This window comes from Melitaea cinxia, chromosome 4 (assembly GCF_905220565.1).
Source record: "Melitaea cinxia chromosome 4, ilMelCinx1.1, whole genome shotgun sequence".
Taxonomy (NCBI): Eukaryota; Metazoa; Arthropoda; class Insecta; order Lepidoptera; family Nymphalidae; genus Melitaea; species Melitaea cinxia.
The window spans coordinates 4,627,099-4,653,665 of record NC_059397.1 but is presented as its reverse complement, the minus strand read 5'-3'; the positions used below and the strand labels follow the sequence as shown (position 1 = coordinate 4,653,665).

General features: G+C 44.0%; 1 protein-coding gene across 1 annotated transcript; it reads right to left on the bottom strand.

Moving 5' to 3' along the window:
- Positions 1–25,896, bottom strand: LOC123670172 (low-density lipoprotein receptor-related protein 6). Its single transcript, XM_045603682.1, has 24 exons — positions 25,595–25,896; positions 25,291–25,514; positions 24,873–25,063; positions 22,000–22,290; positions 21,583–21,764; positions 21,130–21,359; positions 20,575–20,742; positions 17,860–18,093; positions 17,476–17,617; positions 16,621–16,785; positions 13,271–13,415; positions 12,588–12,715; positions 12,195–12,348; positions 10,127–10,401; positions 9,358–9,591; positions 8,962–9,100; positions 8,441–8,716; positions 8,009–8,191; positions 7,498–7,672; positions 7,000–7,181; positions 6,152–6,307; positions 2,884–2,995; positions 1,077–1,270; positions 1–508 (listed from the first exon to the last, which is right to left on the bottom strand). The coding sequence occupies exons 1-24, from the start codon at positions 25,683–25,685 to the stop codon at positions 133–135; spliced, it is 4,647 nt and encodes a 1,548-aa protein (XP_045459638.1). The 5' UTR covers positions 25,686–25,896; the 3' UTR covers positions 1–132.
- Positions 25,897–26,567: the final 671 nt, after the last annotated feature.

Genomic DNA, 26,567 nt, shown 5'->3' with positions numbered 1-26,567 from the left:
TTGAATTCATTTTTGTTTTATTTTTTCTTTCTTTTAAAAAGAGCACTACGATATTATTTGCAATAAAAGGGACATACCAATCGGAGAAGGAGATAGTTAGGTAGCTGATATCTCGTAATAATTGAGAGCTCACTACGGGTCGGTCGAGCGGGACGGAAATACCAACGGAAGATCGTCGGCTACCTTATCTCTCGTAGGAAAGTAGAGCTCACTTCGGGCCGGTCGCAGCTCAGCAGAGTAGTAGTAGTCACTCCGGGTGGGCTCGGGGCTCAAGAGCAGCGGCGCGGGCGAGGGCGGCGGCGCGCGCGCGCTGGGCTCGGGCTCCGACTCGTTGGCGTCGGTGGAGGCGGGCGTGGGCGGCGGCGGGCGCGTGGCGGCGCGGTAGGCGCGCGGCGCGCGGCGGCGGCCCGTGGTGGCGGGGCTGGGCGGCGGGCCGGCGGTGGGCCGCGGGTAGCGCCCGCACAGGCTGTCCGACGCCGAGCCCGAGCCCGACAGGGTGCCGCTCAGTCTGCGCGTGCGCGTCACGTGGTTACTATGTGCTTGTATTGCTACACTTTTGTCTCATCATCATCATTACAGCCTATACAGTCCATTGCTGGACATAGGCCTCCACAAGTTTACGCCAAAAATAACGTGAACTCATGTGCTTTGCCCATAGTCACCACGCTGGGCAGGCGGGTTGGTGACCACACTTTTGTCTAGTTATTTCTATTTCGAGGCTTAAACGTTATCATACGGTAGTTATCTTTAATACCGAACGAGTCGTAAATTTTAGAAATTAAATGATTTAGCACGGCTGGAAATTGGTAGTGCGACTTACAAAATTAGACTTCATTCAAAAAAAAAGTAGTGCGGTATTAATATTGCCCAAAAAATACTCTATTGTACTACTCGTGTTTGGCGGCGCACACGCAACCACCACGGCTGTTGTGGGACGATAAACACTATTAAGGTCTTTTCCTATATTCCGAAAACGATTCGCTTTGCTTAAAAACTGGTAACAAATTGACCTGTTGGCTATAATCGTATTTGGAATATGGGATGGTGATACTTGGAGTGTGTGCGAGCTGACTCACTCGGCGGAGGTGCGGTCGGAGCGCGCGCGCGGCGGCACGTGCTTGACGAGCGCGAGCGCGCGCGGCGCCGGCGGGCGGCGGGCGCGCCGCACGCGTCGCAGCGCCGCCCACGCGCCCGCCAGCGCCGCGCCCGCCGCCGCCACGCCGCCGCACGCCACCAGCGCGTGCGACTGCCGCGACCCGCCCGCCACTACCTGCACGACACATACGCCATAATAATAATAATAATAAGCGTTTATTTCAGACGTGAACATCCATAGTGTATTAGTGTGTTAGTAACAATATTTACTTATTATCTATGTTAGTTATTGTTAGTAAGATGATAAATTAAAAAATAACACCAGTCTTTATTGTACACCAAAATATAAACCAACAGTACTCAAAGAGAGTCAACTTGTCATTGTCTAGACTTTAATGAATTAGATATTGCGTCCAATTACGCCATTGCTGTCATTTTGTTATAAATATTTTATACTAGCTGTGGTTGTAAATATAGTTTTAGTGTAGTGTGTTGTGTGTGTGTTCTGTTGTGTAAACAGAGTAGTAATTCAAAACAAAGATGTACAAAGTATAAAATAATATCGCTGAAGAGCGATTTCTTCCAGATAACCTTTGGAAACACAGGACATGATATAGTAGCGACGGAAAGGAAGTGTACAATATGAAGATTTAAAGTATGAATAATAATAGTGTTCGATAGATTCAAACACTATTATTATTAAAACATCATCATCATTACAGCCTATACAGTCTACTGCTGGACATAGGCCTCCGCAAGTTCAAGCTCCTCATGTGTGTTTGCCATAGTCACCAAGGTGGGCAAACGGATTGGTGACCGCAGGGCTGGCTTTGTTGCACCGAAGACGCTGCTGTCCGTCTTCAGCCTGTGTATTTCAAAGCCAGCAGTTGGATGGTTATCCCGCCATCGGTCGGCTTCTTAAGTTCCACGGTGGTTGTGGAACCTTGTTATCCCTTAGTCGCCTCTTACGACACCGACACCGAAGCCACACAGCAGCCACACATTATTAAAACATATAAATACAAAAAAGATATGTAAAAAAATATACGCTTTGTATTCAGCGGCACCCACTTGGGTTTACTCCTGTCGGATGTCCGGAACCACACAGTACGCGAATTAACGCTCAGACCGCGACTAACTTCTTAATAAACAATATAAATGTATGACATGAGTAGAAATCGAACTCGCAATCGCCAGCGCAACAGCCTCAATCTAACGCTGAGACCGTTGCTCTAATGCCCCGTTAAATTATTAATAATAAATTACAATGTTATACTGTAGTGATTACTGTTTATAGTCGAGTGTGAAAAGACACACAGACGGACGATGGAACACTGATTTTATTGAGATATTTCTTAATTAATGTAATTTTATTAATTTATCCTGTTCAAAATCTAAAACAGCACGACTGAAGAAGTACTTCAACCTCATAAAAAATTACAGCAAATAACACTGCTCCCAGATATGTGTTTCTGTAGTAATAAGGTATTTATTACATCTCCTGAGAAGGATATAGATAGGGTAGGGTCGGCAACGCGATTGCGACGCTTCTGATGGTGCAAGGGTCTATAGTGACATCATATAGGTCATAAGCTTGTTTGCCGAGCTAGATGTATAAAAAAAAATTAGGATTTTACGACCACCCGTACGCATGTCGCAGTCACGTCTAATTCTTTAAACGCAGATATAATAAAAAAAAAAACAATTCACTGTTCAAAATGATCAAATATGCCAAAAAAAAAAAAAAAAAAATACCAAGTTCAATACAAGTAGGTGCGCGGGACTGACCTGGTCCTTGTGCACGTACCCGCAGGCGGCGGGCGCCTCGTCCGCGCCGTCCTCGCAGTGCGCGCGCCCGTCGCACAGCAGGCGCGGCGCCAGGCACAGCCGCTCGTCGCACCTAGCGCGTCCACACTTACATTATTTAAACTCACTCATGATCTGATTATTTTACATTCATAAACTAAACCATGTTCGCATTAATATTGATATTACTCGCGTTAAACAAATAAATAAACTTGATTCTTTATTGCTAACTTTCCCTCTTTTGAGTCATTACCTATTTAAACAAATACGGTCGAACTCTTTGTTACATATTTAATAAAGTATCTATAATTATGTACAATACTTATAAGTGTACTGTAATGTTCTTGAAATAAAGTTCTTTAACCCATTCGCTGCGGCGGACGCCTATCGGCGTTTTTGGATTTAACATTGAGGTGCGAAGGACGCCCATCGGCGTTTTTTTTCAATTCCTTTTATCTAGGCGAAAACAAGTCACAAAAAATTATACTTGCAATATAGGCACATTTTTTTAAAAATACAACAAGGTACTGCTCGCCGTTTCCGAATATTTGTTTGAAAATTAACTTTTTGAAAAATGCGTATTCCATCCTAGGTGCGAAAGACGCCTAACGGCGTCTTCCAGGAGTTAACAACCTTTGATTCTAAATAAATACCTATTATGTTTTTTTTTTTTGCAATATTTCCTAAATGTATTTAGTTAATATTATTTTTTCTATAATAGAGGTAGTTATTAGTACTGCTTTTCCTCCGCCGCTCACGCGCCCAAACGCGTACGGTTATTCATATTGTAACACTCTTTAACGAAATGAAAAGAGACCTGCCAAAAGAAGTAATAATGATAAAAATGATTTTGGACACAGTTCGAAACTTCGAACGTTCGTGAAGACCGTGAGTCTTACTTTATTCGCGATTTTACTATAAGCCGACATCCTCGGACGTTTTATTTATTAACTTAACTAATTATGAACTTTATTAATTTAACTTACACATATTTAGATAAGTTAAAGCTTATTCTACAATTTAAAGGATAAATTAGATCAATTATAGAATCAGTCCTGTTTTAATGAGAATAAATTACTCAGTCTATTCTATCAATCACTTAATTAGTTATCCTTTGACAACACTAGTCAACAGAATTTAACGTGTTTGGAAACAAATAAACATGTATGAATTCATCTACTCATTTTTATATAAATTATTAGATAAATATTTACGAAGTTAAAATTTTAACGAGTTGAAACTTGTCCGTTCTATATAATATGTCGACGAATTCAATTATTTCAACAAAAGTTCATTTTGATACTAATTTTCATGTTAAGGAAGATCTCTATAAAAAAAGGTCTGTAAATAAATAATAATAAAATTATAAAAGTAATCAAAAGGTTTGCAACCTCTGATATTAATTTATAATGATAATTTAGCCGTTGTTATCAGTTGAAACTAAAATATATGAGACTGTAGTTTAAAAGTGAAGTATAATTATAGAATTAAAATAATTTAATTACTATTTATCGCCATAGTGTCCAAAATTTTACAATCCATCTATTAAAGAACAAAAACTTCACAAAAAAATCCTAATTAATGTTAATTTATTTTTTACACCAAACACGATCGTGAACCTACCACACGTTTGGCGTATTTGTAGTTTTTTCTAAGATTTTAGCGCTAAAATGATCATTTTTGTTGCACAATGCTGAAAACGCCGATAGGCGTCCCATATTATCCTAATGAGGTGCGGAGGACGCCCATCGGCGTTCGCGACGAAAACCTTGCCGCACCTGGCTAATAAGCGAAATTTTTATCGCCGCAGGGAATGGGTTAAACCTATATTCATATTTTTGTTGTTCGAGCTCGTTTATTGGAACCAAGTTCCTTACGGCAGGCTTGACATTTGGCTGGGCGACCGAACTGAAAAAAATGTGATACTAAAACCGTAAGAAAAATGTATAACGGAACTGACGTAATAACAGTCACACTGTATAATATGATGTTTGTATAACTAAAATATTAATAGTAAACTTTTTTTAAATTATCTACGTAATTTTATATTGTTGACAAAAATAAATAATGACACATGTTTTTTATTTCACTTAATATGTAGTTTGAATTATTATTATTATGTTTGATTTATTTTATTTTACGGTGTTTGTTATTTTCTATAATACTAAATTTCCTAAATACTTTTATGTACTTAATAAAAACCAATCAATAAAAATAAAAAAAAATAAAAAAAATCAAGGACTAGAAAATATATATAAAATTCGTGAATTTTTTATTCAAATTGTGTTGCTTCTTTACTATCCGATACCCACCACACAATTTTTACTTTTATTTTCTGTTATAGCTACTCGATAATCTAGGTTTATAAACAAAAATATATGTACACGCATATGTTCGAAACGACTGAACTATATTTGTGTTTGCTCGCAAACGAAAAAAAAACCGACTTCAATTACATCGACAAGTAATACAACGTAGATCGACGAAAAACTAGTCAAGCAACTACGCGTTATCAAAGATTACTCAAAAAGTAGTGATCAGATCTCGATAAAATTTATATGTAACCACATGATAAACACCAGCTTTCGATTAAATTAAAAATTATTAAAATCGGTACACCCAGTAAAAAGTTATTGCGAATTTTCGAGAGTTTCCCTCGATTTCTCTAGGATGCCATCATCAGATCCTGGTCTCCTTATCATGGTACTAAACTAGGGATATCCCCTTTCCAACAAAAAAAGAATTAGCAAAATCGGTACATCCAGTAGAAAGTTATGCGGTATAATACAACGTAGGTCGACGAAAAAAGCGTCAAGTAAAAACGCATTATTAGATATAACTTAAAAAGTAGTAGTTAGATCTCAAATAAATTTAAATGGGACCAATTGGCACACACCACCTTTCGATTAAAACAAAATTTGTCGAAATCGGTCTACCCGGTCAAAAGTTCTGATGTAACATACATAAAAAAAAAAAAAAAAAAAAAAATACAGTCGAATTCGAAACTAGAAGCAGACGAAGCCGTATCTAAACAAGTTGAAGAGTTACCACACTACAGCCTATCGCAGTCCACTGCTGGACATAAGGCTCCATAAGTTCGCGCCAAAAATGGCGTGACCTCCATGAGTGTTGCCCATAGCTGACTATGTCACACCGAAGACGCTGCTGCCCATCTTCGGTCTGTGGCTATATTCTTTACTGCCGTAACAACACAGCTAGAAGAGTAAGGTGGTAAAGTAAGTTAGCGCACCGGAAGGCGTCCGGCAGCGGCTTGTGCGCGCAGTAGGCGCCGGTGCTGCAGGCGCCGAGCGCGGCGGCGCACGAGCCGTCCGCGCAGCGCAGCCCGGCGCACGCGTCGCAGCGCGCCTCGTCCGACCCGTCGCCGCAGTCGCGCTGCCCGTCGCACCTGAACGTACCGATCTGGTCAGACAAAGTTGACGGCAAGAATGCTCTCCACGCTAAATAATATTTTAATCGACTTACTTTACCAAAATATTATGCTTTCGTAATAAAATAATAATACTACTAGTATTACATAGTATATAACAAAGTCGATTCCCGCTGACCGTATGCTTAGATCTTTAAAACTACGCAACGGATATTGATGCGGTTTTCTTTAGTAAATAGAGCGATTCCAGAGGAAGGTTTATACGTATGATACATGCATAATATAGTAGAGGAACACTGATAGTTTTTGCAACCGTGCGAAGCCGGGGCGGTTCGCTAGTAATCTATAATCATAACACGGACACCTAAAACGTGACGAACACTTTTCTTTGAAAAATCTTGGCAAATAGTGGCAGTAGTAGGTGACTCACTTCCACTCGAGCGGGATGCAGTGCGCGTCGGGCGCGGGCGGCGCGTCGCACGTGAAGTGGTCGGGCGCGCAGGCGCGGCGCGCGGCGCACGCCAGCCCGCAGATCAGTACTAGTAGTAGTGGCAGTAGTAGGTGACTCACTTCCACTCGAGCGGGATGCAGTGCGCGTCGGGCGCGGGCGGCGCGTCGCACGTGAAGTGGTCGGGCGCGCAGGCGCGGCGCGCGGCGCACGCCAGCCCGCAGATCAGTACTAGTAGTAGTGGCAGTAGTAGGTGACTCACTTCCACTCGAGCGGGATGCAGTGCGCGTCGGGCGCGGGCGGCGCGTCGCAGGTGAAGTGGTCGGGCGCGCAGGCGCGGCGCGCGGCGCACGCCAGTCCGCAACCGCACGCGCCATCCGCCGCGCAAGCGCCCGGCGCACCGCCACACGCGTGTCCGCCGAAGCACGGGTGCTCGCGCGGGACCTGCGATGTTAGTTCCACCGTGTTACCCCGCGTGATTTACCAAAAGATGCGAGTACTCGCTGGTTTTTGCAAATTTGTGAAAAGACTTTTTGCTAGAAATAAGCGTCCACATATTTTCTAATGAAATACATTATGAAGTTTTAATTCAAAGAGCTTTCGAACGATTACATATAAACAATAAAATACACTTTTATTCAAATTTTATTCGAGCATTACGTTACATCACTTAATAATTTTTAAATCTTCGTTATCAATTTCCAATAACAAAGAACAGTCCGCACGCCTCATAGTAGATTAAGTAAGAAGAGCGTCTCACCCGGTGCACGGGCGCGGCGGCCACGAGGCGCGCGAGGTGCGGCAGCGGCGCGGCGGGCGCGTCGCGGCGGTGCAGCGGCAGGCGCATGGGCGCGCGCTCGGCGCCCAGCAGGTACAGCGCGCCGCCCCACGCCGCCAGCGCGCCCACCGACCCGCCCTGCCACACCACGCGCTTGCTGCACGCGGACCGGGGAGCGTTAGACACACACGTGAGTACTATAATGAGTGTATAGCGGGCAAAATGAGGGTGGCAAACAAGCATACAACACACCTGATGGCGTTTTACTGACCCTAACCCTGACGCCCCCAGGAGCTTCGGCCACCTCACTTACCACGAGAATACAATATTGAACTGTATTATTTGAATGTTATATTCTATTAGGTTAAGGTTCTAACCCAGTCGGGTTGAATAACATTTTTAGCAGGATATTTCCTGTCCTCCACGCTGCATACAGACAGGGACGTAATAAGCACGCGTGCACATACTGTAAAGCGCATGTTATGTAGCGCACCTGTCGGGTTCGTCGAGGTCGACGGCGTGTATCTGGCGCGCCACGGCCCAGTACACGGTGGCGGAGGCCTGGTCCACGGCCAGCGCCGTCACGTTCCCGGCGCGCGCCAGCTCGCGCCGCCCCGTGCCGTCCACGCCGGCGCGCACCACCGCGCCCGCGCCCGCGTCCACCCACACCAGCACCCTGGCAACCGAGGTTACACCTTATTTCTATAGCTACTAGGTCGAAATTTCAGACACGATAAATTACGCTTTCTAACTGCATCTGAGCTCCTACTAAGTTTATATATATATATTTTTTATACAACTATGTTGGCAAATATGCTTACGGCCTACCTGATGTTAAGTGGTACGTTAAATGGGCTGCTCAAGATTTAAAGCAGAATTTTTTCTGAATGAAAGAAATTTATCTTAATGAAAATAGAACAATTACCTTTTGGTCTGATGGAAGGCTAAGTGCCGAGGCATCATTTTCTCTCCTCTCACTATGACACCGACTGAGGAATTATTATCAATAGATGTAGCGTTAATCGAATCTGTGTCTAGGCATGTCCAGTACAAAGCCCTTCCTAGGACATCTAGGACCATGTGGAACGGTCTAGATAGACCTGTGACGACAGTTGTGGAGTCTGTGATCGCAGATGTCGTCGAGTAGGAGATGAGTACCCGTCTGATTGAGTGCGACTCGTCGTCCATCCAGTACAGATGTCTTAAAATAAAGTGATATATTCAATAAATGCAGTGGAGTGAGATAATAACTATATCTCACAATTTAAAAAAAAGACTAAGAGGCCTTTATCTTATAGTAAGACATTTACAAGTGCATAGCTACAGTACTGTTCAATTTAAGTGTTTTCTAATTTAATTTCCAAGACTTGCGAAATGACAAAAAATCCAGATTGATCCAGAAATTTAACCGCAGAAAACCAATTGGCTTGTATATATATTATTTACCTATTAATGGGGTCAAACTCCACAGCTCGCACGCTCCTAAGCCCTACCAACGGTATGTACGCATCACTGCACTCTCCATTCGTGTTTACAATTCTTCCGACTGCGTTTTTTTGTGCAAAAAGTAGGAACTCTTCAGGTTCTGGGAATAAAAGGGTATAATTAAAGGCACTGTAAATTTTTAGTTAACTTTGTCACTATTCTAAGAATTTTAACATGATCATTCCTGTTGGATGAGAAATATCACATTACTATCTATCTTTTCGGCTCATGTAGTTTGTTTTGCTGCACAAAATCTGGTGCATTTTTCATAATTATATTCTTTGTGGCATTCATGCACCCTTATATTCATTCATGACAAGACACACAGTACGACTTTAAGGGCAGTTTCACACTCACCTGAACATGTAAGGTTGTCCGCATTCAACCTGTAGTGTGTGGGGCAGGCACATCTATAATCGTTGTTTGGCAGCGGCAGGCACAAGTGAGAACACCCACCATTATCTACTCCGCACTGATTGGAAAGAGTGTCCCGACCTCGGTGATACACTTTCAAGTCCGATATGTAGTCCAAATGTGAGTGAATCTTTTTTCTCATTGTGCCATTTGTTTTTATGGCGACTTCCACAATACCTAGAAAGGTTTAAAATCAAATGATCAAAAATGCTTTGAGCGAGCAGATACTTGGTACCTAATATAATTTATTAATTATATTTTGCAATCATCTATAATTATACAAATGTTATAAAGCTGGAGAGTTTGTTTGTTTGCTTGAACGCGCTAATCTTACGATCTAATGGTCCGATTTGAAAAAAATGTTCAGTTTTAGATAGCCCATTTATCGAGGAAGGCTGTAGGCTATATATCATCACGTTAAGACCAATATAATATATGCTGTGTGGTGTCAGCTGAGTAGAATAGCACTACCCCCTTTCTTCGCCTTCGCTTATCACTCGGTCGCCTTTTACGACCCCCACGGGAAGAAAGGAGGTTGGGCTATTCTACTCGGCCGACATCACACGGCACCCCAAATGATAATTATGCCACATTTTATTCTAATTTTTTTCCTTTTAAGTGTTTTCTGGGGTTAATGAGAAACGTTTCTATTAAGGACAATCATGAAAACGGTTTAGGAGATAAGCTAACCAATTTTTTTTATAAAGATTACCTGTATTCCAATCCCCCCAGAACACTCGATCTCCATAAAGCGCCAACGCATAGGGCATAGGGATGTTATCTGCTAGAAGTTTCCTGCCGGTCCCGTTGAGGAAGGCGTACTCTAGGGCGGGAGGGTCCAGCGCCGCCCAGTAGAGGGCGCGGCGTTCGTAGTCCAGAGCTAGGGCATGGGCACGCCCTACTTGCTCCAGTAGGACAATGGGGGAGGACCCGTCCATAGCGGCTCGCTTAATGGTCTTCGACCCTAGCTCCGACCAGTACATGAAGCTACAAGTACAAGATAATTTGATATTAATTTGTTGTATATAACTTTATTTGTATGTTGTGTGTCTGTTTTCTTTTTCCGAAATGTGTGTAACACCTATAATTAAGGCAACAATTATACTTAATAATTTTGTAAAAATACGTTCTTTTCTGATTGTGTTAATATTAAATCTTCTATACATATAATAAAATGGTAGGAAAGTCAAAACTGTACATTGAATATTTTTTTAAAAGAATACTTGGGGTGTGATCTACATTCGATACCGAAGCCAAAAATATAGTTTTTGGAATTTTTGTCTGTTATTCTGTATGTATGTCCGGGATAAACTCAAAAAGTACCGCATGGATTTACTTCAAATTTGGTACGAATATTATTAAGAAGTCGGGTCAACATATAGGCTACATATTATCATGCTATCACCTACCGGGAACGAGCAGTGAACCTTTATTTTCTCAACGCATTCTGTAACAACGTGTAATCTAACGACGCATATTTGAATGTTATTGTTATTATGTTAATAACCATGCTATATAAGCTAGCTTCACACTATAAAAATCGCGCAATCTAAGTAACTAAGCTGATAAACATAATTAAATGATAAAAGAAACGGGTAAATGAATGTTATTTTAAAAGGTATAATCGTAGGTATTTTTGGTGCTGTATAGCGTTCACGCAGACGACGTGAATAAATAATTCTGTTTAATAACAAACAAAATAATTGTGTTCGCTCGAACGAAGAAAATAACTTCTATTATACCGAAAAGTAAAACGGTGTGTGTAGGTAGACGGTAAAACAGTTAATTAAATACGCATTATTAAGGATAACTCAAAAAGTAGTCGTCAGATCTCAATTTAAATGGAACCACGTGCCAAGCACCAGCTTTCGATTTAAAAAAAAAAAGAATCATCAAAATCGGTCCACCCAGTGAAAAGTTATGAGGTAACGAACAAAAAAAATAAAGTAATTGAGAAAGTCCTCAATTTTTGAAGTTGCTTAAAACGACTTTAATTTAGATCGGTAGGTAATAAAATGTAAACATAGGTACTTGAAAAAAGTTATGAAGTAACAGATTTAAAATAATAGTCGAATTATTAACCTTCTTATTTTTATGAAGTCAGTTAAAAACAACAATTTAAATGCGCAATAACTGTTATATCGCTTTTGGCAATCACTACCAGACCTTTAATGAAAGTAAATAACTTACTATACTTACTGCCGCTCTCAGAGACGTTTAATGATTGCTTGAACGATTACTAAGTACAGATTTAAAAAAGTTGTCTCTCAGAGTCAGTTACTGATTAGTTATAGGGTATAATCATTTATTAACTTTAAGTATAGCTGGATCCTTACTTAGCTTGTTAAATGGAGATTTTGACGATTTGGAAGTTAGGTTAGCTTGTTATGTTGTTATGGTGTATGTGGCGATAATTAAGGGATTTAATGTCAATTACTTAAGTACCAATTAGGACTAATTTAATGAACCTTTCTGAGCGCGGCAGTTAGAAATAAAATAATCAAACACGGTAAAATAGTTTGGTCTTTATTCATGTAGGTTTCAAAAGAACTTTTGAATCTACATTTTACAAGTAATATTTTAAAAATAATACACACGGAACCAATGCAAGCAAGAAAAGGCGTGATATGATTTTAGATTTATACTGACTGAAGTGACTGATTATTAATTGTATACTTACATCTTATAAATGGTATGGTGTATATTTCGTTTAATTCTCTTGTTGCCATCCTGTCATCCTGGAAGATTCAGATTTTGTTTGGACATTACTTTCGACTTACCCTTTACGAGGATCGAGGGCTATGCTCTTAGGTTTCTTTAAACCTTGCCAGATGAGTGTTCGTCTGCTAGATCCGTCTAATCTCGCCACTTCAATACGCTGGGTTGTCGTATCGGTCCAATAAATGTTCTGACCTGACCAGTCTATAGCTAGGCCTATAATATGCACATACAATATTAGATTATTATAATATCTTTTTCTTAAATTATTCCAGTGGCATTATTTTTATGCCGATTCCATATAGAATTAAAGAAGGTTCATAAATAGTTTGCTTAATACTAAGCATATATTACAAAATCTTGATCAACATTTTTTTCAATGAACACCTTTTAGATTAAGGTAACTCTGATTATATTTAAAATGTACGTATTCAATGAAAATATTTTAAAATTACCTTCAACTAAGCCCATCCACTCAAGTATTTTTTCTATGTTCGAACCATTGAGGGAGCATCGGTTAATCGTTTTTGTTTTGCTATCTGACCAATATATCTTCGAACCTGATACATGAATTGCTAAGGCACTAAAAATAAAAGAATAAAAAAATAATTTTCAAAACAAAAAAAAAATTATATGCAATGTAAATTATTCTGACTATGAGAAGACGATTTTTAGTTGTATTCGTCGAAATTTTAGAATTATTACTCTAAAAAATAATTTGCTGCTCGTTATGGCTCGAGCTAATTAATATCTATATCAATATTATAAAAAGGAATGATTTGATTGTTTGTTTGTTTGCATTGAATAGGCTCCGAAACTAGTGAACCGATTTTAAAAATTCTTTCACTGTTGGGAAGCTGCACTGTCTGCGGGTGACATAGGCTATAACATATTTTCAAAAATAAATTAGGGGAAAAACTTATTTTCAAATTTTTGTTAAATACCCGTGCGAAATCGGGGCGGAATGCTAGTATATAATAAGTCTACCACCAGCCCGAAAGGCAGTTGTTGCTGCAAAAAATGTAGCTTAACAAGACAAAACTTGTTTGATGTCTTAATTTATTCAAATAATATAAATCAATTATCACTTTCACGGCAACGGGAATAAAGCTTAATAGCGGGAATAAAGATAACTCACCTTACTTCTTTCAATTCTCTTATTGGTAAAACAGCATCGTTGTTCTCATTCTCTATACTAATTCGACCGATAACATTTTTTCTACTATATATGAGAAATGCTTCTGGTTCGATACAAGTTTTATGATCACTGCCAAGTTCTAAAGCTAAATAAAAAAAAAATATGTTAATAAATTTATCTTTATTATTATCATCATCAAATATAATTACAATGTGCTGTAATTTGTGACACTAAATTTGATTTACTTGACAGTTTTAAAAATCTGTTTTTGTATTACACATCCAGTTTTTCGTGTGTATGCTATAAGATATTTATTATTTACTAGTGGTCGCCTAGTGGTCGAAATTCGATCAAAATTAAATCATAAGTTTGAACATTATTAAGGTTCTAATATCAAAGACTATACTTCTATATCAATAAACAAAAGAACAAAATGTACGTGTGTGAAATATATATACTGTGTGGCTATTATATATATATATATGTACTGTGTGGCTACGGTACTAAAGAATATAGCCACCCCCTCTCTTCCCGTGGGTGTCGTAAGTGGCGACTAAGTGATAACACAGTTCCACTATCACCTTGGAACTCAAAAAGCCGACCGGTGGCGGGATAGCCATCCAACTGCTGGCTTTGAAATACACAGGCCGAAAACGGGCAGCAGCGTCTTCAGTGCGACAAAGCCAGTACTGCGGTCACCAACCCGCCTGCCCAGCGTGGTGACTATGGGTAAAACACATGAGTTCACGTTATTTTTGGCGTGAACTTGTGGAGGCCTATGTCCAGCAGTGGACTGTATAGGCTGTAATGATGATGATGACGATGATTAATATACAGCTCCGTACCCAGCGGACAGCTGCACACGTAGTCGCGCGGCCGGTTGAGGCAGAGGTGCGAGCAGCCGCCGTTGTCGTCCGCGCACGCCGTGTGGCCCAGCGCCGCGCCGCGCCGCACCGCCTTCACGTATTAATATACAGCTCCGTACCCAGCGGACAGCTGCACACGTAGTCGCGCGGCCGGTTGAGGCAGAGGTGCGAGCAGCCGCCGTTGTCGTCCGCGCACGCCGTGTGGCCCAGCGCCGCGCCGCGCCGCACCGCCTTCACGTATTAATATACAGCTCCGTACCCAGCGGACAGCTGCACACGTAGTCGCGCGGCCGGTTGAGGCAGAGGTGCGAGCAGCCGCCGTTGTCGTCCGCGCACGCCGTGTGGCCCAGCGCCGCGCCGCGCCGCACCGCCTTCACGTATTAATATACAGCTCCGTACCCAGCGGACAGCTGCACACGTAGTCGCGCGGCCGGTTGAGGCAGAGGTGCGAGCAGCCGCCGTTGTCGTCCGCGCACGCCGTGTGGCCCAGCGCCGCGCCGCGCCGCACCGCCTTCACGTATTAATATACAGCTCCGTACCCAGCGGACAGCTGCACACGTAGTCGCGCGGCCGGTTGAGGCAGAGGTGCGAGCAGCCGCCGTTGTCGTCCGCGCACGCCGTGTGGCCCAGCGCCGCGCCGCGCCGCACCGCCTTCACGTATTAATATACAGCTCCGTACCCAGCGGACAGCTGCACACGTAGTCGCGCGGCCGGTTGAGGCAGAGGTGCGAGCAGCCGCCGTTGTCGTCCGCGCACGCCGTGTGGCCCAGCGCCGCGCCGCGCCGCACCGCCTTCACGTATTAATATACAGCTCCGTACCCAGCGGACAGCTGCACACGTAGTCGCGCGGCCGGTTGAGGCAGAGGTGCGAGCAGCCGCCGTTGTCGTCCGCGCACGCCGTGTGGCCCAGCGCCGCGCCGCGCCGCACCGCCTTCACGTATTAATATACAGCTCCGTACCCAGCGGACAGCTGCACACGTAGTCGCGCGGCCGGTTGAGGCAGAGGTGCGAGCAGCCGCCGTTGTCGTCCGCGCACGCCGTGTGGCCCAGCGCCGCGCCGCGCCGCACCGCCTTCACGTATTAATATACAGCTCCGTACCCAGCGGACAGCTGCACACGTAGTCGCGCGGCCGGTTGAGGCAGAGGTGCGAGCAGCCGCCGTTGTCGTCCGCGCACGCCGTGTGGCCCAGCGCCGCGCCGCGCCGCACCGCCTTCACGTATTAATATACAGCTCCGTACCCAGCGGACAGCTGCACACGTAGTCGCGCGGCCGGTTGAGGCAGAGGTGCGAGCAGCCGCCGTTGTCGTCCGCGCACGCCGTGTGGCCCAGCGCCGCGCCGCGCCGCACCGCCTTCACGTATTAATATACAGCTCCGTACCCAGCGGACAGCTGCACACGTAGTCGCGCGGCCGGTTGAGGCAGAGGTGCGAGCAGCCGCCGTTGTCGTCCGCGCACGCCGTGTGGCCCAGCGCCGCACCGCCTTCACGTATTAATGTATAGCTCCGTACCCAGCGGACAGCTGCACACGTAGTCGCGCGGCCGGTTGAGGCAGAGGTGCGAGCAGCCGCCGTTGTCGTCCGCGCACGCCGTGTGGCCCAGCGCCGCGCCGCGCCGCACCGCCTTCACGTATTAATATACAGCTCCGTACCCAGCGGACAGCTGCACACGTAGTCGCGCGGCCGGTTGAGGCAGAGGTGCGAGCAGCCGCCGTTGTCGTCCGCGCACGCCGTGTGGCCCAGCGCCGCGCCGCACCGCCTTCACGTATTAATGTATAGCTCCGTACCCAGCGGACAGCTGCACACGTAGTCGCGCGGCCGGTTGAGGCAGAGGTGCGAGCAGCCGCCGTTGTCGTCCGCGCACGCCGTGTGGCCCAGCGCCGCGCCGCGCCGCACCGCCTTCACGTATTAATATACAGCTCCGTACCCAGCGGACAGCTGCACACGTAGTCGCGCGGCCGGTTGAGGCAGAGGTGCGAGCAGCCGCCGTTGTCGTCCGCGCACGCCGTGTGGCCCAGCGCCGCGCCGCGCCGCACCGCCTTCACGTATTAATATACAGCTCCGTACCCAGCGGACAGCTGCACACGTAGTCGCGCGGCCGGTTGAGGCAGAGGTGCGAGCAGCCGCCGTTGTCGTCCGCGCACGCCGTGTGGCCCAGCGCCGCGCCGCGCCGCACCGCCTTCACGTATTAATATACAGCTCCGTACCCAGCGGACAGCTGCACACGTAGTCGCGCGGCCGGTTGAGGCAGAGGTGCGAGCAGCCGCCGTTGTCGTCCGCGCACGCCGTGTGGCCCAGCGCCGCGCCGCGCCGCACCGCCTTCACGTATTAATATACAGCTCCGTACCCAGCGGACAGCTGCACACGTAGTCGCGCGGCCGGTTGAGGCAGAGGTGCGAGCAGCCGCCGTTGTCGTCCGCGCACGCCGTGTGGCCCAGCGCCGCGCCGCGCCGCACCGCCTTCACGTATTAATATACAGCTCCGTACCCAGCGGACAGCTGCACACGTAGTCGCGCGGCCGGTTGAGGCAGAGGTGCGAGCAGCCGCCGTTGTCGTCCGCGCACGCCGTGTGGCCCAGCGCCGCGCCGCGCCGCACCGCCTTCACGCCCATCATGTTGGCCATCTGCTCCACCACGGCCTGCCGCTCCGCGCCTGGCAGCGTTCGTGCGATTGACGTACACATTCAAATCGTTATTGACATTCATTTTTACGATTCGGCCTGTAATATCCCACTGCTGGGCTGGCATGTAGGAGAATCTATGTAGAAGTATCATAAGCTCCAATGCGGGTTGGCGGATATATGTCCCTTCTATGAGTAACGATTGCTATCAAGTGTACATGATAACAACCGGGACTGACGGCTCAACGTGCTCTTCGAGGCGCGGTAGGGAAACCCACAAGGCCTGCACAAACACCCAGGCCACATGTGCGGGAATTTAATCCACAACGGACAGCGTAACAACCACGAACCAGTGCTGTGACCGTTGCGCCAATGCGTCATCAGCCCTCAGATTAAGAAATCTCGTAATGCCCAACCTAAATTTAGGTATCTATGAATTTTGGGAATTTAGTTTTAGTTGCAACCCAAGACTAATCTCTTCTCGACTCAATCTAATCTCTCTCTCTTTTTCACAATTATCTGCCATTGTGAACACAACGATTTGTAACTTAAAAATGATAAGTTGGCATTGTTAAAGTTCAAAATGTGTTCGAAAAAAGGCAGCTGATATTAAACAATTATATTAAAATAAAATGCCAAATTACAATAATATTTAGCAAGCATTGGAGCTCGTTATTCTTGTAAATTTAATGTTAGTATTATAATGTATTATGTGTATGTACCTGTGTCTTTGTTGATCATGTCTAAGGTGCGTCTTTGCATGTCTGTCCAATAAAGACGTTGGCCGAGTAGAGTCAAGCCGAAAATGTGTAAAATATCAGTGTTGTGTAGTTCTCGCCTATTCGACCCGTCCATATTGCATACCTGTTTGACATTTATTAAAAATGTTTAGTCTTAATAAGTATTATAAACAATATCATTCTATAGTTAAGAAGTAAAACGAAAGCATTTATTGTTTTACACTCACCACACATGTCTTTATAATCTATAACATTAATCAATAATGAAAAAAACAATTATCTTATTTAGATAAGTGGGTTCTCAGAGTAACTACAAATAATAAAAAAATAATGTTATATGCCGAGATTTGAATATTGAAATTTTACCTCAATTTTGTGTAACCTAGCGTCACCCCAATAAAGTTTATTGTTCACAGTGTCTAAGGCAATTCCATTCGGCCACGTGAGCTTCTCAGATATCAGTAAAGTTCTGTCGGTTCCATCCAAATTGGCCCGTTCTATCTTTGGCTTCTTTTCATTCCAGTCTGACCAGAACATCCACCCGGCGGTCGGGTGCAGGGCGATCGCGCGAGGATCGTATAGCTCATCGTGAATGATAACCTGTTTATATAACAATTATATTTATTGAGGCACAGCAAAAATATCTTGCTCGAAATTTGGAGCAGCTTGTCTAAGGAAGGCTCAACCTTACATGAGGATCACAGATAAATAATATTACTGTTTAGTTTTCTCTTAACACAAGAAAAAGAAAGATAAGGGATGTGTTTCTAATTTTTCGAATTATGAACAATTTTATGGATATTATAAAAAATAGGAAGGTTATTTTTAATCGACTTCAAAAAAGGAAGAAGTAACTCAATTGTCCGGGGTAACTCAACTGTGTCTGTCAGTCTGTCCGGGCTGCTAGTATGTATGTATATATATGTATGTATATATATGTATGTATATATATATATGTATTTAATGTATGTAGGGGTGGTACCATGATAAGGAAACCAGGATCTAATAATGGAATCCTAGAGAAATCGAGAGGAACCCTTGACTATCGTAGTGACGACAAGTGCGTTTGTAAATTTTGTTTTGTCAATTTACTTTGTATTACTTGTCTATGTAATTGAAGTCAGTTTTTTTTTCGTTTGCGAGCAAACACAATTATATGCTTTGTTTTGGCTATTTACTGATTTTTTATTTTTTTTAAGAACCAAGTCATACCGAAATCGGTATCAGTCGGTGGTACCCTTGAAGTTGTTCAGGATTATGTCTATTTAAGCCCATCTAACTTGGCCGAAAGGACTTCTCGAAGAAAGCCGATTCGGATGGACTGGGCGGTGTTTGGCAGGTTTCATCGAGTCTTCACTTAGAAGATTCCGCAATGCCTTAAGACAAGTCTTCAAGAAATGTCTCCTACCAGTTTTAACATATGGTGCCGAAACATGGGCACTGGCGAAGGGACTAGTCCACAAGTTTCAAGTCACTCAACGTGCAATGAAAGGGGCTATGATTGGGGTCTCTCTCCAAGATAGGATCGAAAAGGAGACTATTCGCCAGAGAACGAAAGTAATCGACACAGCCCACAGAATTAGAAAGTTGAAGTGGCAGTGGGCTAGTCACCTGTGCTGTGACTGATGGTCATTGGTATTAACGTGTCCTGGAGTGGACACCGCGTGTTGGCAAACGCAGTGTGGGACGCCTTCCGGCCCGCTGGATTGACGATCTGCGTAATACTGCTGATGGAAGCTAGCTAATTACTGCAGAAAAGCGAGATGTTTGACGCAAGCTTAGGGAGGCCTATGTTCAACAGTGTACTGCGATAGGCTGATGAGATGTGATGTGATGATTATTTTATCTTGTTTACTTTTTAAGATTTACTTTATTGGTTTCGGGTGTACAACACCAGGCGACGTTGACAGCGTCACCCACAAGTACAACCCGGCAGAGGTGGATGCGTTTCGCATCATGCGAGGCTCGGTGCAGTACGTACCTTGGAGGCGCCACCGTCCAGCCGCGCCACGCTGATGGTGTCGCCCACGGGGTCGGTCCAGTAGAGGTTGCGCGCCAGCGGGTCGATGCGAGGCTCGGTGCAGTACGTACCTTGGAGGCGCCGCCGTCCAGCCGCGCCACGCTGATGGTGTCGCCCACGGGGTCGGTCCAGTAGAGGTTGCGCGCCAGCGGGTCGATGCGAGGCTCGGTGCAGTACGTACCTTGGAGGCGCCGCCGTCCAGCCGCGCCACGCTGATGGTGTCGCCCACGGGGTCGGTCCAGTAGAGGTTGCGCGCCAGCGGGTCGATGCGAGGCTCGGTGCAGTACGTACCTTGGAGGCGCCGCCGTCCAGCCGCGCCACGCTGATGGTGTCGCCCACGGGGTCGGTCCAGTAGAGGTTGCGCGCCAGCGGGTCGATGCGAGGCTCGGTGCAGTACGTACCTTGGAGGCGCCGCCGTCCAGCCGCGCCACGCTGATGGTGTCGCCCACGGGGTCGGTCCAGTAGAGGTTGCGCGCCAGCGGGTCGATGCGAGGCTCGGTGCAGTACGTACCTTGGAGGCGCCGCCGTCCAGCCGCGCCACGCTGATGGTGTCGCCCACGGGGTCGGTCCAGTAGAGGTTGCGCGCCAGCGGGTCGATGCGAGGCTCGGTGCAGTACGTACCTTGGAGGCGCCGCCGTCCAGCCGCGCCACGCTGATGGTGTCGCCCACGGGGTCGGTCCAGTAGAGGTTGCGCGCCAGCGGGTCGATGCGAGGCTCGGTGCAGTACGTACCTTGGAGGCGCCGCCGTCCAGCCGCGCCACGCTGATGGTGTCGCCCACGGGGTCGGTCCAGTAGAGGTTGCGCGCCAGCGGGTCGATGCGAGGCTCGGTGCAGTACGTACCTTGGAGGCGCCGCCGTCCAGCCGCGCCACGCTGATGGTGTCGCCCACGGGGTCGGTCCAGTAGAGGTTGCGCGCCAGCGGGTCGATGCGAGGCTCGGTGCAGTACGTACCTTGGAGGCGCCGCCGTCCAGCCGCGCCACGCTGATGGTGTCGCCCACGGGGTCGGTCCAGTAGAGGTTGCGCGCCAGCGGGTCGATGCGAGGCTCGGTGCAGTACGTACCTTGGAGGCGCCGCCGTCCAGCCGCGCCACGCTGATGGTGTCGCCCACGGGGTCGGTCCAGTAGAGGTTGCGCGCCAGCGGGTCGATGGCGAGGCTCTCGGGCACGCCGCGGTGCAGCACCACGCTCTGGTCGCTGCCGTCCAACCGCGCGCGCGAAATCGTCTTCGCCTGCAATATGCCAGTTTTTCAATACAATCCTTTTCTATCTCTCTTTTTAATATATAATAACAGAAACCAGACAAGTCAAATTTGACTTGTGAGCCTTTTTATACCTACTATCAATAAAGAGTTTTGGTCAATATCTAGTCAAAAAAGCCACTAGAAGTTGGTGTTGTAAAAATTTTTTTTTTGTGTTGAAGCTAGAAATGTAACATTATAATTTTATGGTTTTAGATAAGACGTAATACCGCCTTTGAGACTTTTAAAATGAAAGATTTGTTTTTACCAAGATTGAGACATTAATACCTCATCTGTGATTATAAAAATATATTCATTTATATACATTAATTTAAACTTAATATTTATGTTGTAAGAATTTCCTTTTTTGGAACTTACCAAGCTGTCTGCCCAGTATATATATTCTGTTTTTGGATCAAAGTCTATTGTGAGAGCCCTTTTCAAATCCTTCAATGGTAATGTATAAGGTGTATAGTCCGGTGAGTCGAGTGATATCTTTGATATAAAAGATCTTTGAGCCACCAGTAAAAACGATTGGGGTCCATTATAACATGTTGTATTACTACCTTCTTTCAACTTGACACCAGTTGGACAGGCACATGTATATCCTGAAAAAAAAAAGTAGCTTAAATCAATCTTTTTGAGGTTGGCAGCACCGTCGGACAGTTTGAAGAAGAAGATGGTTAGACACAATACACTATGAGAAGAATTTAGTGAAAATCAATAAAATGAAGATGCCCAATTATTCGTCTACATCGTGATGATGTCTAATGATGGTTATAATAATGCTATTTTTGATATATATTTTAGTTTGAAGAAGTAGGTACTTACCAGGAGGATTGGGTGCTAAAAGACATAAATGTGAACAGTTCTCACTGGTTTTACATGGATAATCTCCGTTGGGTAGCACTTGCCTGTTTGGGTCGTATACTTTAATGTCAACAGGTACTGAATCTGATTTGATTAGTTCTTTTATAACACCATTTGAGTTAATATCCCATGAGTAAATTACCCTAAAATTAGAATTATGTTATATAGTACAGAGAAAAGTAAAATTCTTGTAATATTTGGTAGCAATTTTATTAATGCAGACTAATCACTCTCTGACGGATATATGGAGCATAAACGAAAGATATTACTATATAGAAAATTTATTCCTTTTGATAGCATAACTTATGGAAAATTAAATTTTCTGTGTACAAAGTCATGGACCAGAGCTAACATATTAAAAATAGCATTTAATCTTACAATGTTTTCCAATCAGTCCAAAATAATCTGTCATTGAAGAAAGCCAATGCATATGGATATTTTAATCCTTCCTTGACAACTCGTCTTCTGTTGTTGCCATTAAAATCAATAACATCGAAAAATTGCAACTTTGAATCGACCCAGTATATCAAATTGTTATTATAATCAACTGTTATTCCATTTGGCCAAAAGATATTGTCTTTAACAATAACTTTGCGAGTTGCCGGGTCACCGTTCATACCAGCTCTCTCAATTTTTGGTATTTCACCCCAATCTGTCCAAAACATCAATCTGTAATTTAAAATTGTATTAGTTTTATAACTTACAAATGCATATAGAACATTCAAATCATGATTTCCTGAATGATCTCCTATAATGTAGTGAATATACTTATTAATACACAGCTTTGATTTTTATGACAGTGAAGTGGGCGTTATCTATGCATGATTATTTTATTGCTTTATTATGTGAATAGCATCTGAAGACTCTGGAAAGGCTGTGCGAACGGGATCTGAGAGAAAACGCCCTAGCTACAGTACGCCTACATCCAAACCAACACGCGTACAGCCAAGGTAAATCAACAGAGTCAGCTCTACATGCAGTGGTCAGTAAAATAGAAGAGGCCATTGAAAACAAGGCTATGTGTCTTGGCACCTTCATCGACATAGAAGGAGCCTTTGACAAGACTAACTTCAACAGCATCTCGTCGGCCCTAGTTAAGCACGGGGTACACCCGATGATGATTGACTGGATAGGTAACATGCTCAGAAAAAGAGTCATCAAACTTACATCAACTGAGGCACAACATGCACTGGTAGCCAGAGGATGTCCACAAGGAGGGGTGCTTTCCCCACTACTGTGGAACCTAGTGGTAAACGACCTTATAACCAGACTGAACCAGCACAACTACTTCACGATCGGGTACGCTGATGATATCGCCATTCTAATCAGCGGCAGAGTCAGCAGTACCGTGTGCAGTGTCACACAGCAGGCGCTACGAATTGTGGAGAGATGGTGCATAGATAACGAACTCACCGTCAATCCTGGAAAGACGGAACAGGTAATGTTCACTAACAAACGGCAATTGGGGAGCTACAAACCCCCTAGACTGTTCGGTACGGAGCTACAGTTCAGCTCGGAGGTAAAGTATCTAGGAATTATTCTAGATAGCAAACTGAACTGGAGCAAGCATCTCAACAGCAAAATTGACAAGGCTACAATAGCCTTCTGGCAGTGCCGCAGAATGATAGGTAAGAAATGGGGTCTATCCCCAAAAGTCACTCTGTGGCTGTACCAGTCCGTCATCAGGCCAATTATCAGCTACGGTGCTGTGGTTTGGTGGCCGAGAACCAGACTAATCACCGGTGAAGCAAAACTACAACGACTTCAAAGGCTAGCTTGCATGACGACTACGGGCTGCATGAGGACTACTCCGACAGCCGCCCTGGAAGCCCTACTGAACCTGCCGCCGCTGCACCTGTTTATCCAACAGGAGGCGGGAGCGGCTGCGGTAAGACTCAGGAAGCTAAACCTTTGGAGGAACGTAAAGGTAGCACATACAGGAATACTTGGCGAACTGGCAAAGAGGGAACCGCTCGTCGAAGCGGTTACCGACAGGATACCCAAACAGTACGTATTCGACAAAAGATACAGAATACAATTACACGAAGACCCAGGTGAAGGCCTCAACCCTAGGGAGTTAAGAATCTTCACAGACGGGTCGAAAACATCAACAGGTACAGGTTCTGGGGTCTACTCAGAAGACCTGAATATCCACATCTCATCGCCATTAGGAATCCACAACACCGTCTTCCAGGCGGAATGTATGGGAATCATAATGGCAGCAACAGCGATCAAGTCTAGGGAGGTACAGGGTTTTCCAATCCGAATACTTTCCGATAGCAGATTGGTCCTGCAAGCCCTACAGAGCGACATTATGACATCAGGGCTAATATACGAGTGCCATCGAGCTCTGACGAAGGTAAGTGAAACAAACACCATTACCCTTCAATGGATAAAGGGACACAGTGGATCGCGAGGCAATGACTGGCGAGGAATGGATCGGAGATGAGGGTCCACGGACCCGAACCCATTCTGCCTCTGCCATTCGGATGGCTGCGCAGCCAGCTGCGACACAACACCAAGGTAATGCACCAAGAATATTGGACAAACCTAACTACCTGCAGGCAGACCAAGGAAGCTCTTCCGACGATCAACCCAGGATTGTCCCGCAAACTTCGCGGTTATGGAAGAGCCCAGCTCCGACTACTGGTCGGGGCGCTTACGGGACATGCCTTGCTTAACAAGCACTTACACAATCTAGGTGTTACAGACAGCCCCCTGTGCAGAGCGTGCCTGGAGGCAGAGGAAACGGCCTCACATATCCTGCTGGAATGCGGTGGTGTGGCGAACTACAGGGCACTACACCTCGGGACACCGAGGTTGCTCCAGGAAGTCGTCGGCAACGTGAAGGGTCTGCTCGGCTTCCTCAAGGAGCTTGGCTGGCACGAATAGTGCCCACCAGCCGATCACGCAAAAAAGGCGCATCAAGACGTCGAGTTGCGGAAAATAGCCCGTGTATTAACAACAACAACAACAACATGTGAATAGCATTCAATAACATTAAAGTTCTAGTTGGAGATTTCGCACATTATTTTTAATTAAAAAGTGACAAATTCGTTGGACACAGAACTGCACACCAAGGGGACTTAAAATATCATAAACATAAATAGGAGAATGAACTAATTGCATTTAACATGCTAAATAGCCACTATATGTAATAAATAAATAATTTATAATTTTTTTTAAATACAATAAATATATTAGACACATGCAAAATTTTATGCAGGGCAGTAATAATTATTTAAATTTACCCTTCTTTAGGTACCACTGCAATAGCTCTGGCTAGGTCGACATCGGTCCAGAATAAAACTTTTCTATGCTTTTGCTCTATACTTATGACTTCTATTCTATTAGTTTCTCCATCTGTCCAGTATATTTTTTCAGTATACCAATCTATTGCTATTCCTGTTGGAGTAATTAATCCTTTTGACACGATGCGTACCTATAAAAAATATTAATTTTGAATGCCTTTTTATAGTGTTTGTTTTACTGAGTTGTTTAGTTTTAATGTTGAAAAACACCTTACAAAGTAATTTATTACATTAAATTACTTAAAATTTGAAGTAATTACATATGTACATTACTGTTTTGAAATACAAAATATTGGTTAATTTAAAACTGTGTTTTAGTTAAATAGTCTATTGAGATACAAATAGCTTTATTACTCACTTTTTCACCAGAATGCGTATTGTTGTACTCCATGCACTGTATCAATTCTGCGGTCTGATCCGACCAGCACACTAAGTTTTTTCTGTACAAGAAATCAACAGCAGAGCCTTGTTCCAAACCCTTTATTATTGCATTTATTTTACCCAATTTCGAAGTATTCGCCACTCGAATATCGGAAGCCGTCGAATATAATAACACAGGATTACTTACGCTTGAGTAATAACCTAGTAAATAAACAAATGCAGATGTTTAACTTAAACACTATTTATGACTGAAATTGTAATTATTACCGGTAAATTCTCACCTTTTAACTGTAAAAACATCAATAAACAGAATACATATATAACATTTTGTATTATTTTGTCAGCTTGAACTATTCTTCGGCGCTTCGTCATAACGAAAACAAATGAAGTCTGATACTATTACGCCTCATGAGTTAATTATAATATTGCACTATAGCTTTTAAGGCACTGTTAGGAATTTAGCTCATCGCTAATAAAGTGATATCTTCTTGTTATTGCTTAATTATTTTCATTCTAAGATATAGTCACAGATTTAACGAGTTTGGAATATACCAAAAGATCAACAAAGTACTACATAACAGATTAAAAATAATGAGTAGCTATCTATTATAATTCTATTATAATGCATAGTGCATAGGCTATGAATACAGATATAAAAAAAAAAAACAAATATTATCGTCAAATACTGGAAAGCAATAAATAAGCAAATATCAGTCTTTTTAATTTTGTAGGGAATTTAATTTAATGTTTTATTATATTATATTGTTTGTTATATTTATTGGTGCGCCATCTATCTTCCTTGCTAGATATTATAACAAGTTGTTTTCGTGCGGTTTGAATTTGAATAGATAATGATCGGTAATGATTCCTGCAGAACTACAGCTTATAGTAAGTAATTAAATATTCTTAAATAATTTTTAGTCATAGGTCACGTCTATTTCAGTTTAAGTTAAGCTTTATATATTTAACTAGCTGTGCCCGCGGCTTCGCCCGCGTTGAAATCAGTGTGTCACAAAGTTTTCCCGGCAAACTTCCAGTGAAACTCTCATCAAAATCGACTTAGCCGTTCCGTAAACCTTCCTCTTGAAGCTTTCTCTCCATTGGTGAAACCGCATGAAATCCGTCTAGTAGATTTTGAGGGAATCGATCACATACATTTTTGGGGACTTTGTTTTATAATACTCTAACTGTTGCCCGCGACTACGTCCGGGTGGTTATGAAGATATGTATTGCTATTTTTTTTTTTTTTTTTTT

Coding starts and splice junctions, on each gene's coding strand:
- LOC123670172 (XM_045603682.1), bottom strand. CDS start 25,685: ATGACGAAGCGCCGAAGAATAGTTCAAGCTGACAAAATAATACAAAAT. Junction 20,743..21,129: donor TATACTGGGCAGACAGCTTG/GTAAGTTCCAAA, acceptor GGCATATTGCAG/GCGAAGACGATTTCGCGCGC. Junction 18,094..20,574: donor TGGACGGCGGCGCCTCCAAG/GTACGTACTGCA, acceptor TTATATAAACAG/GTTATCATTCACGATGAGCT.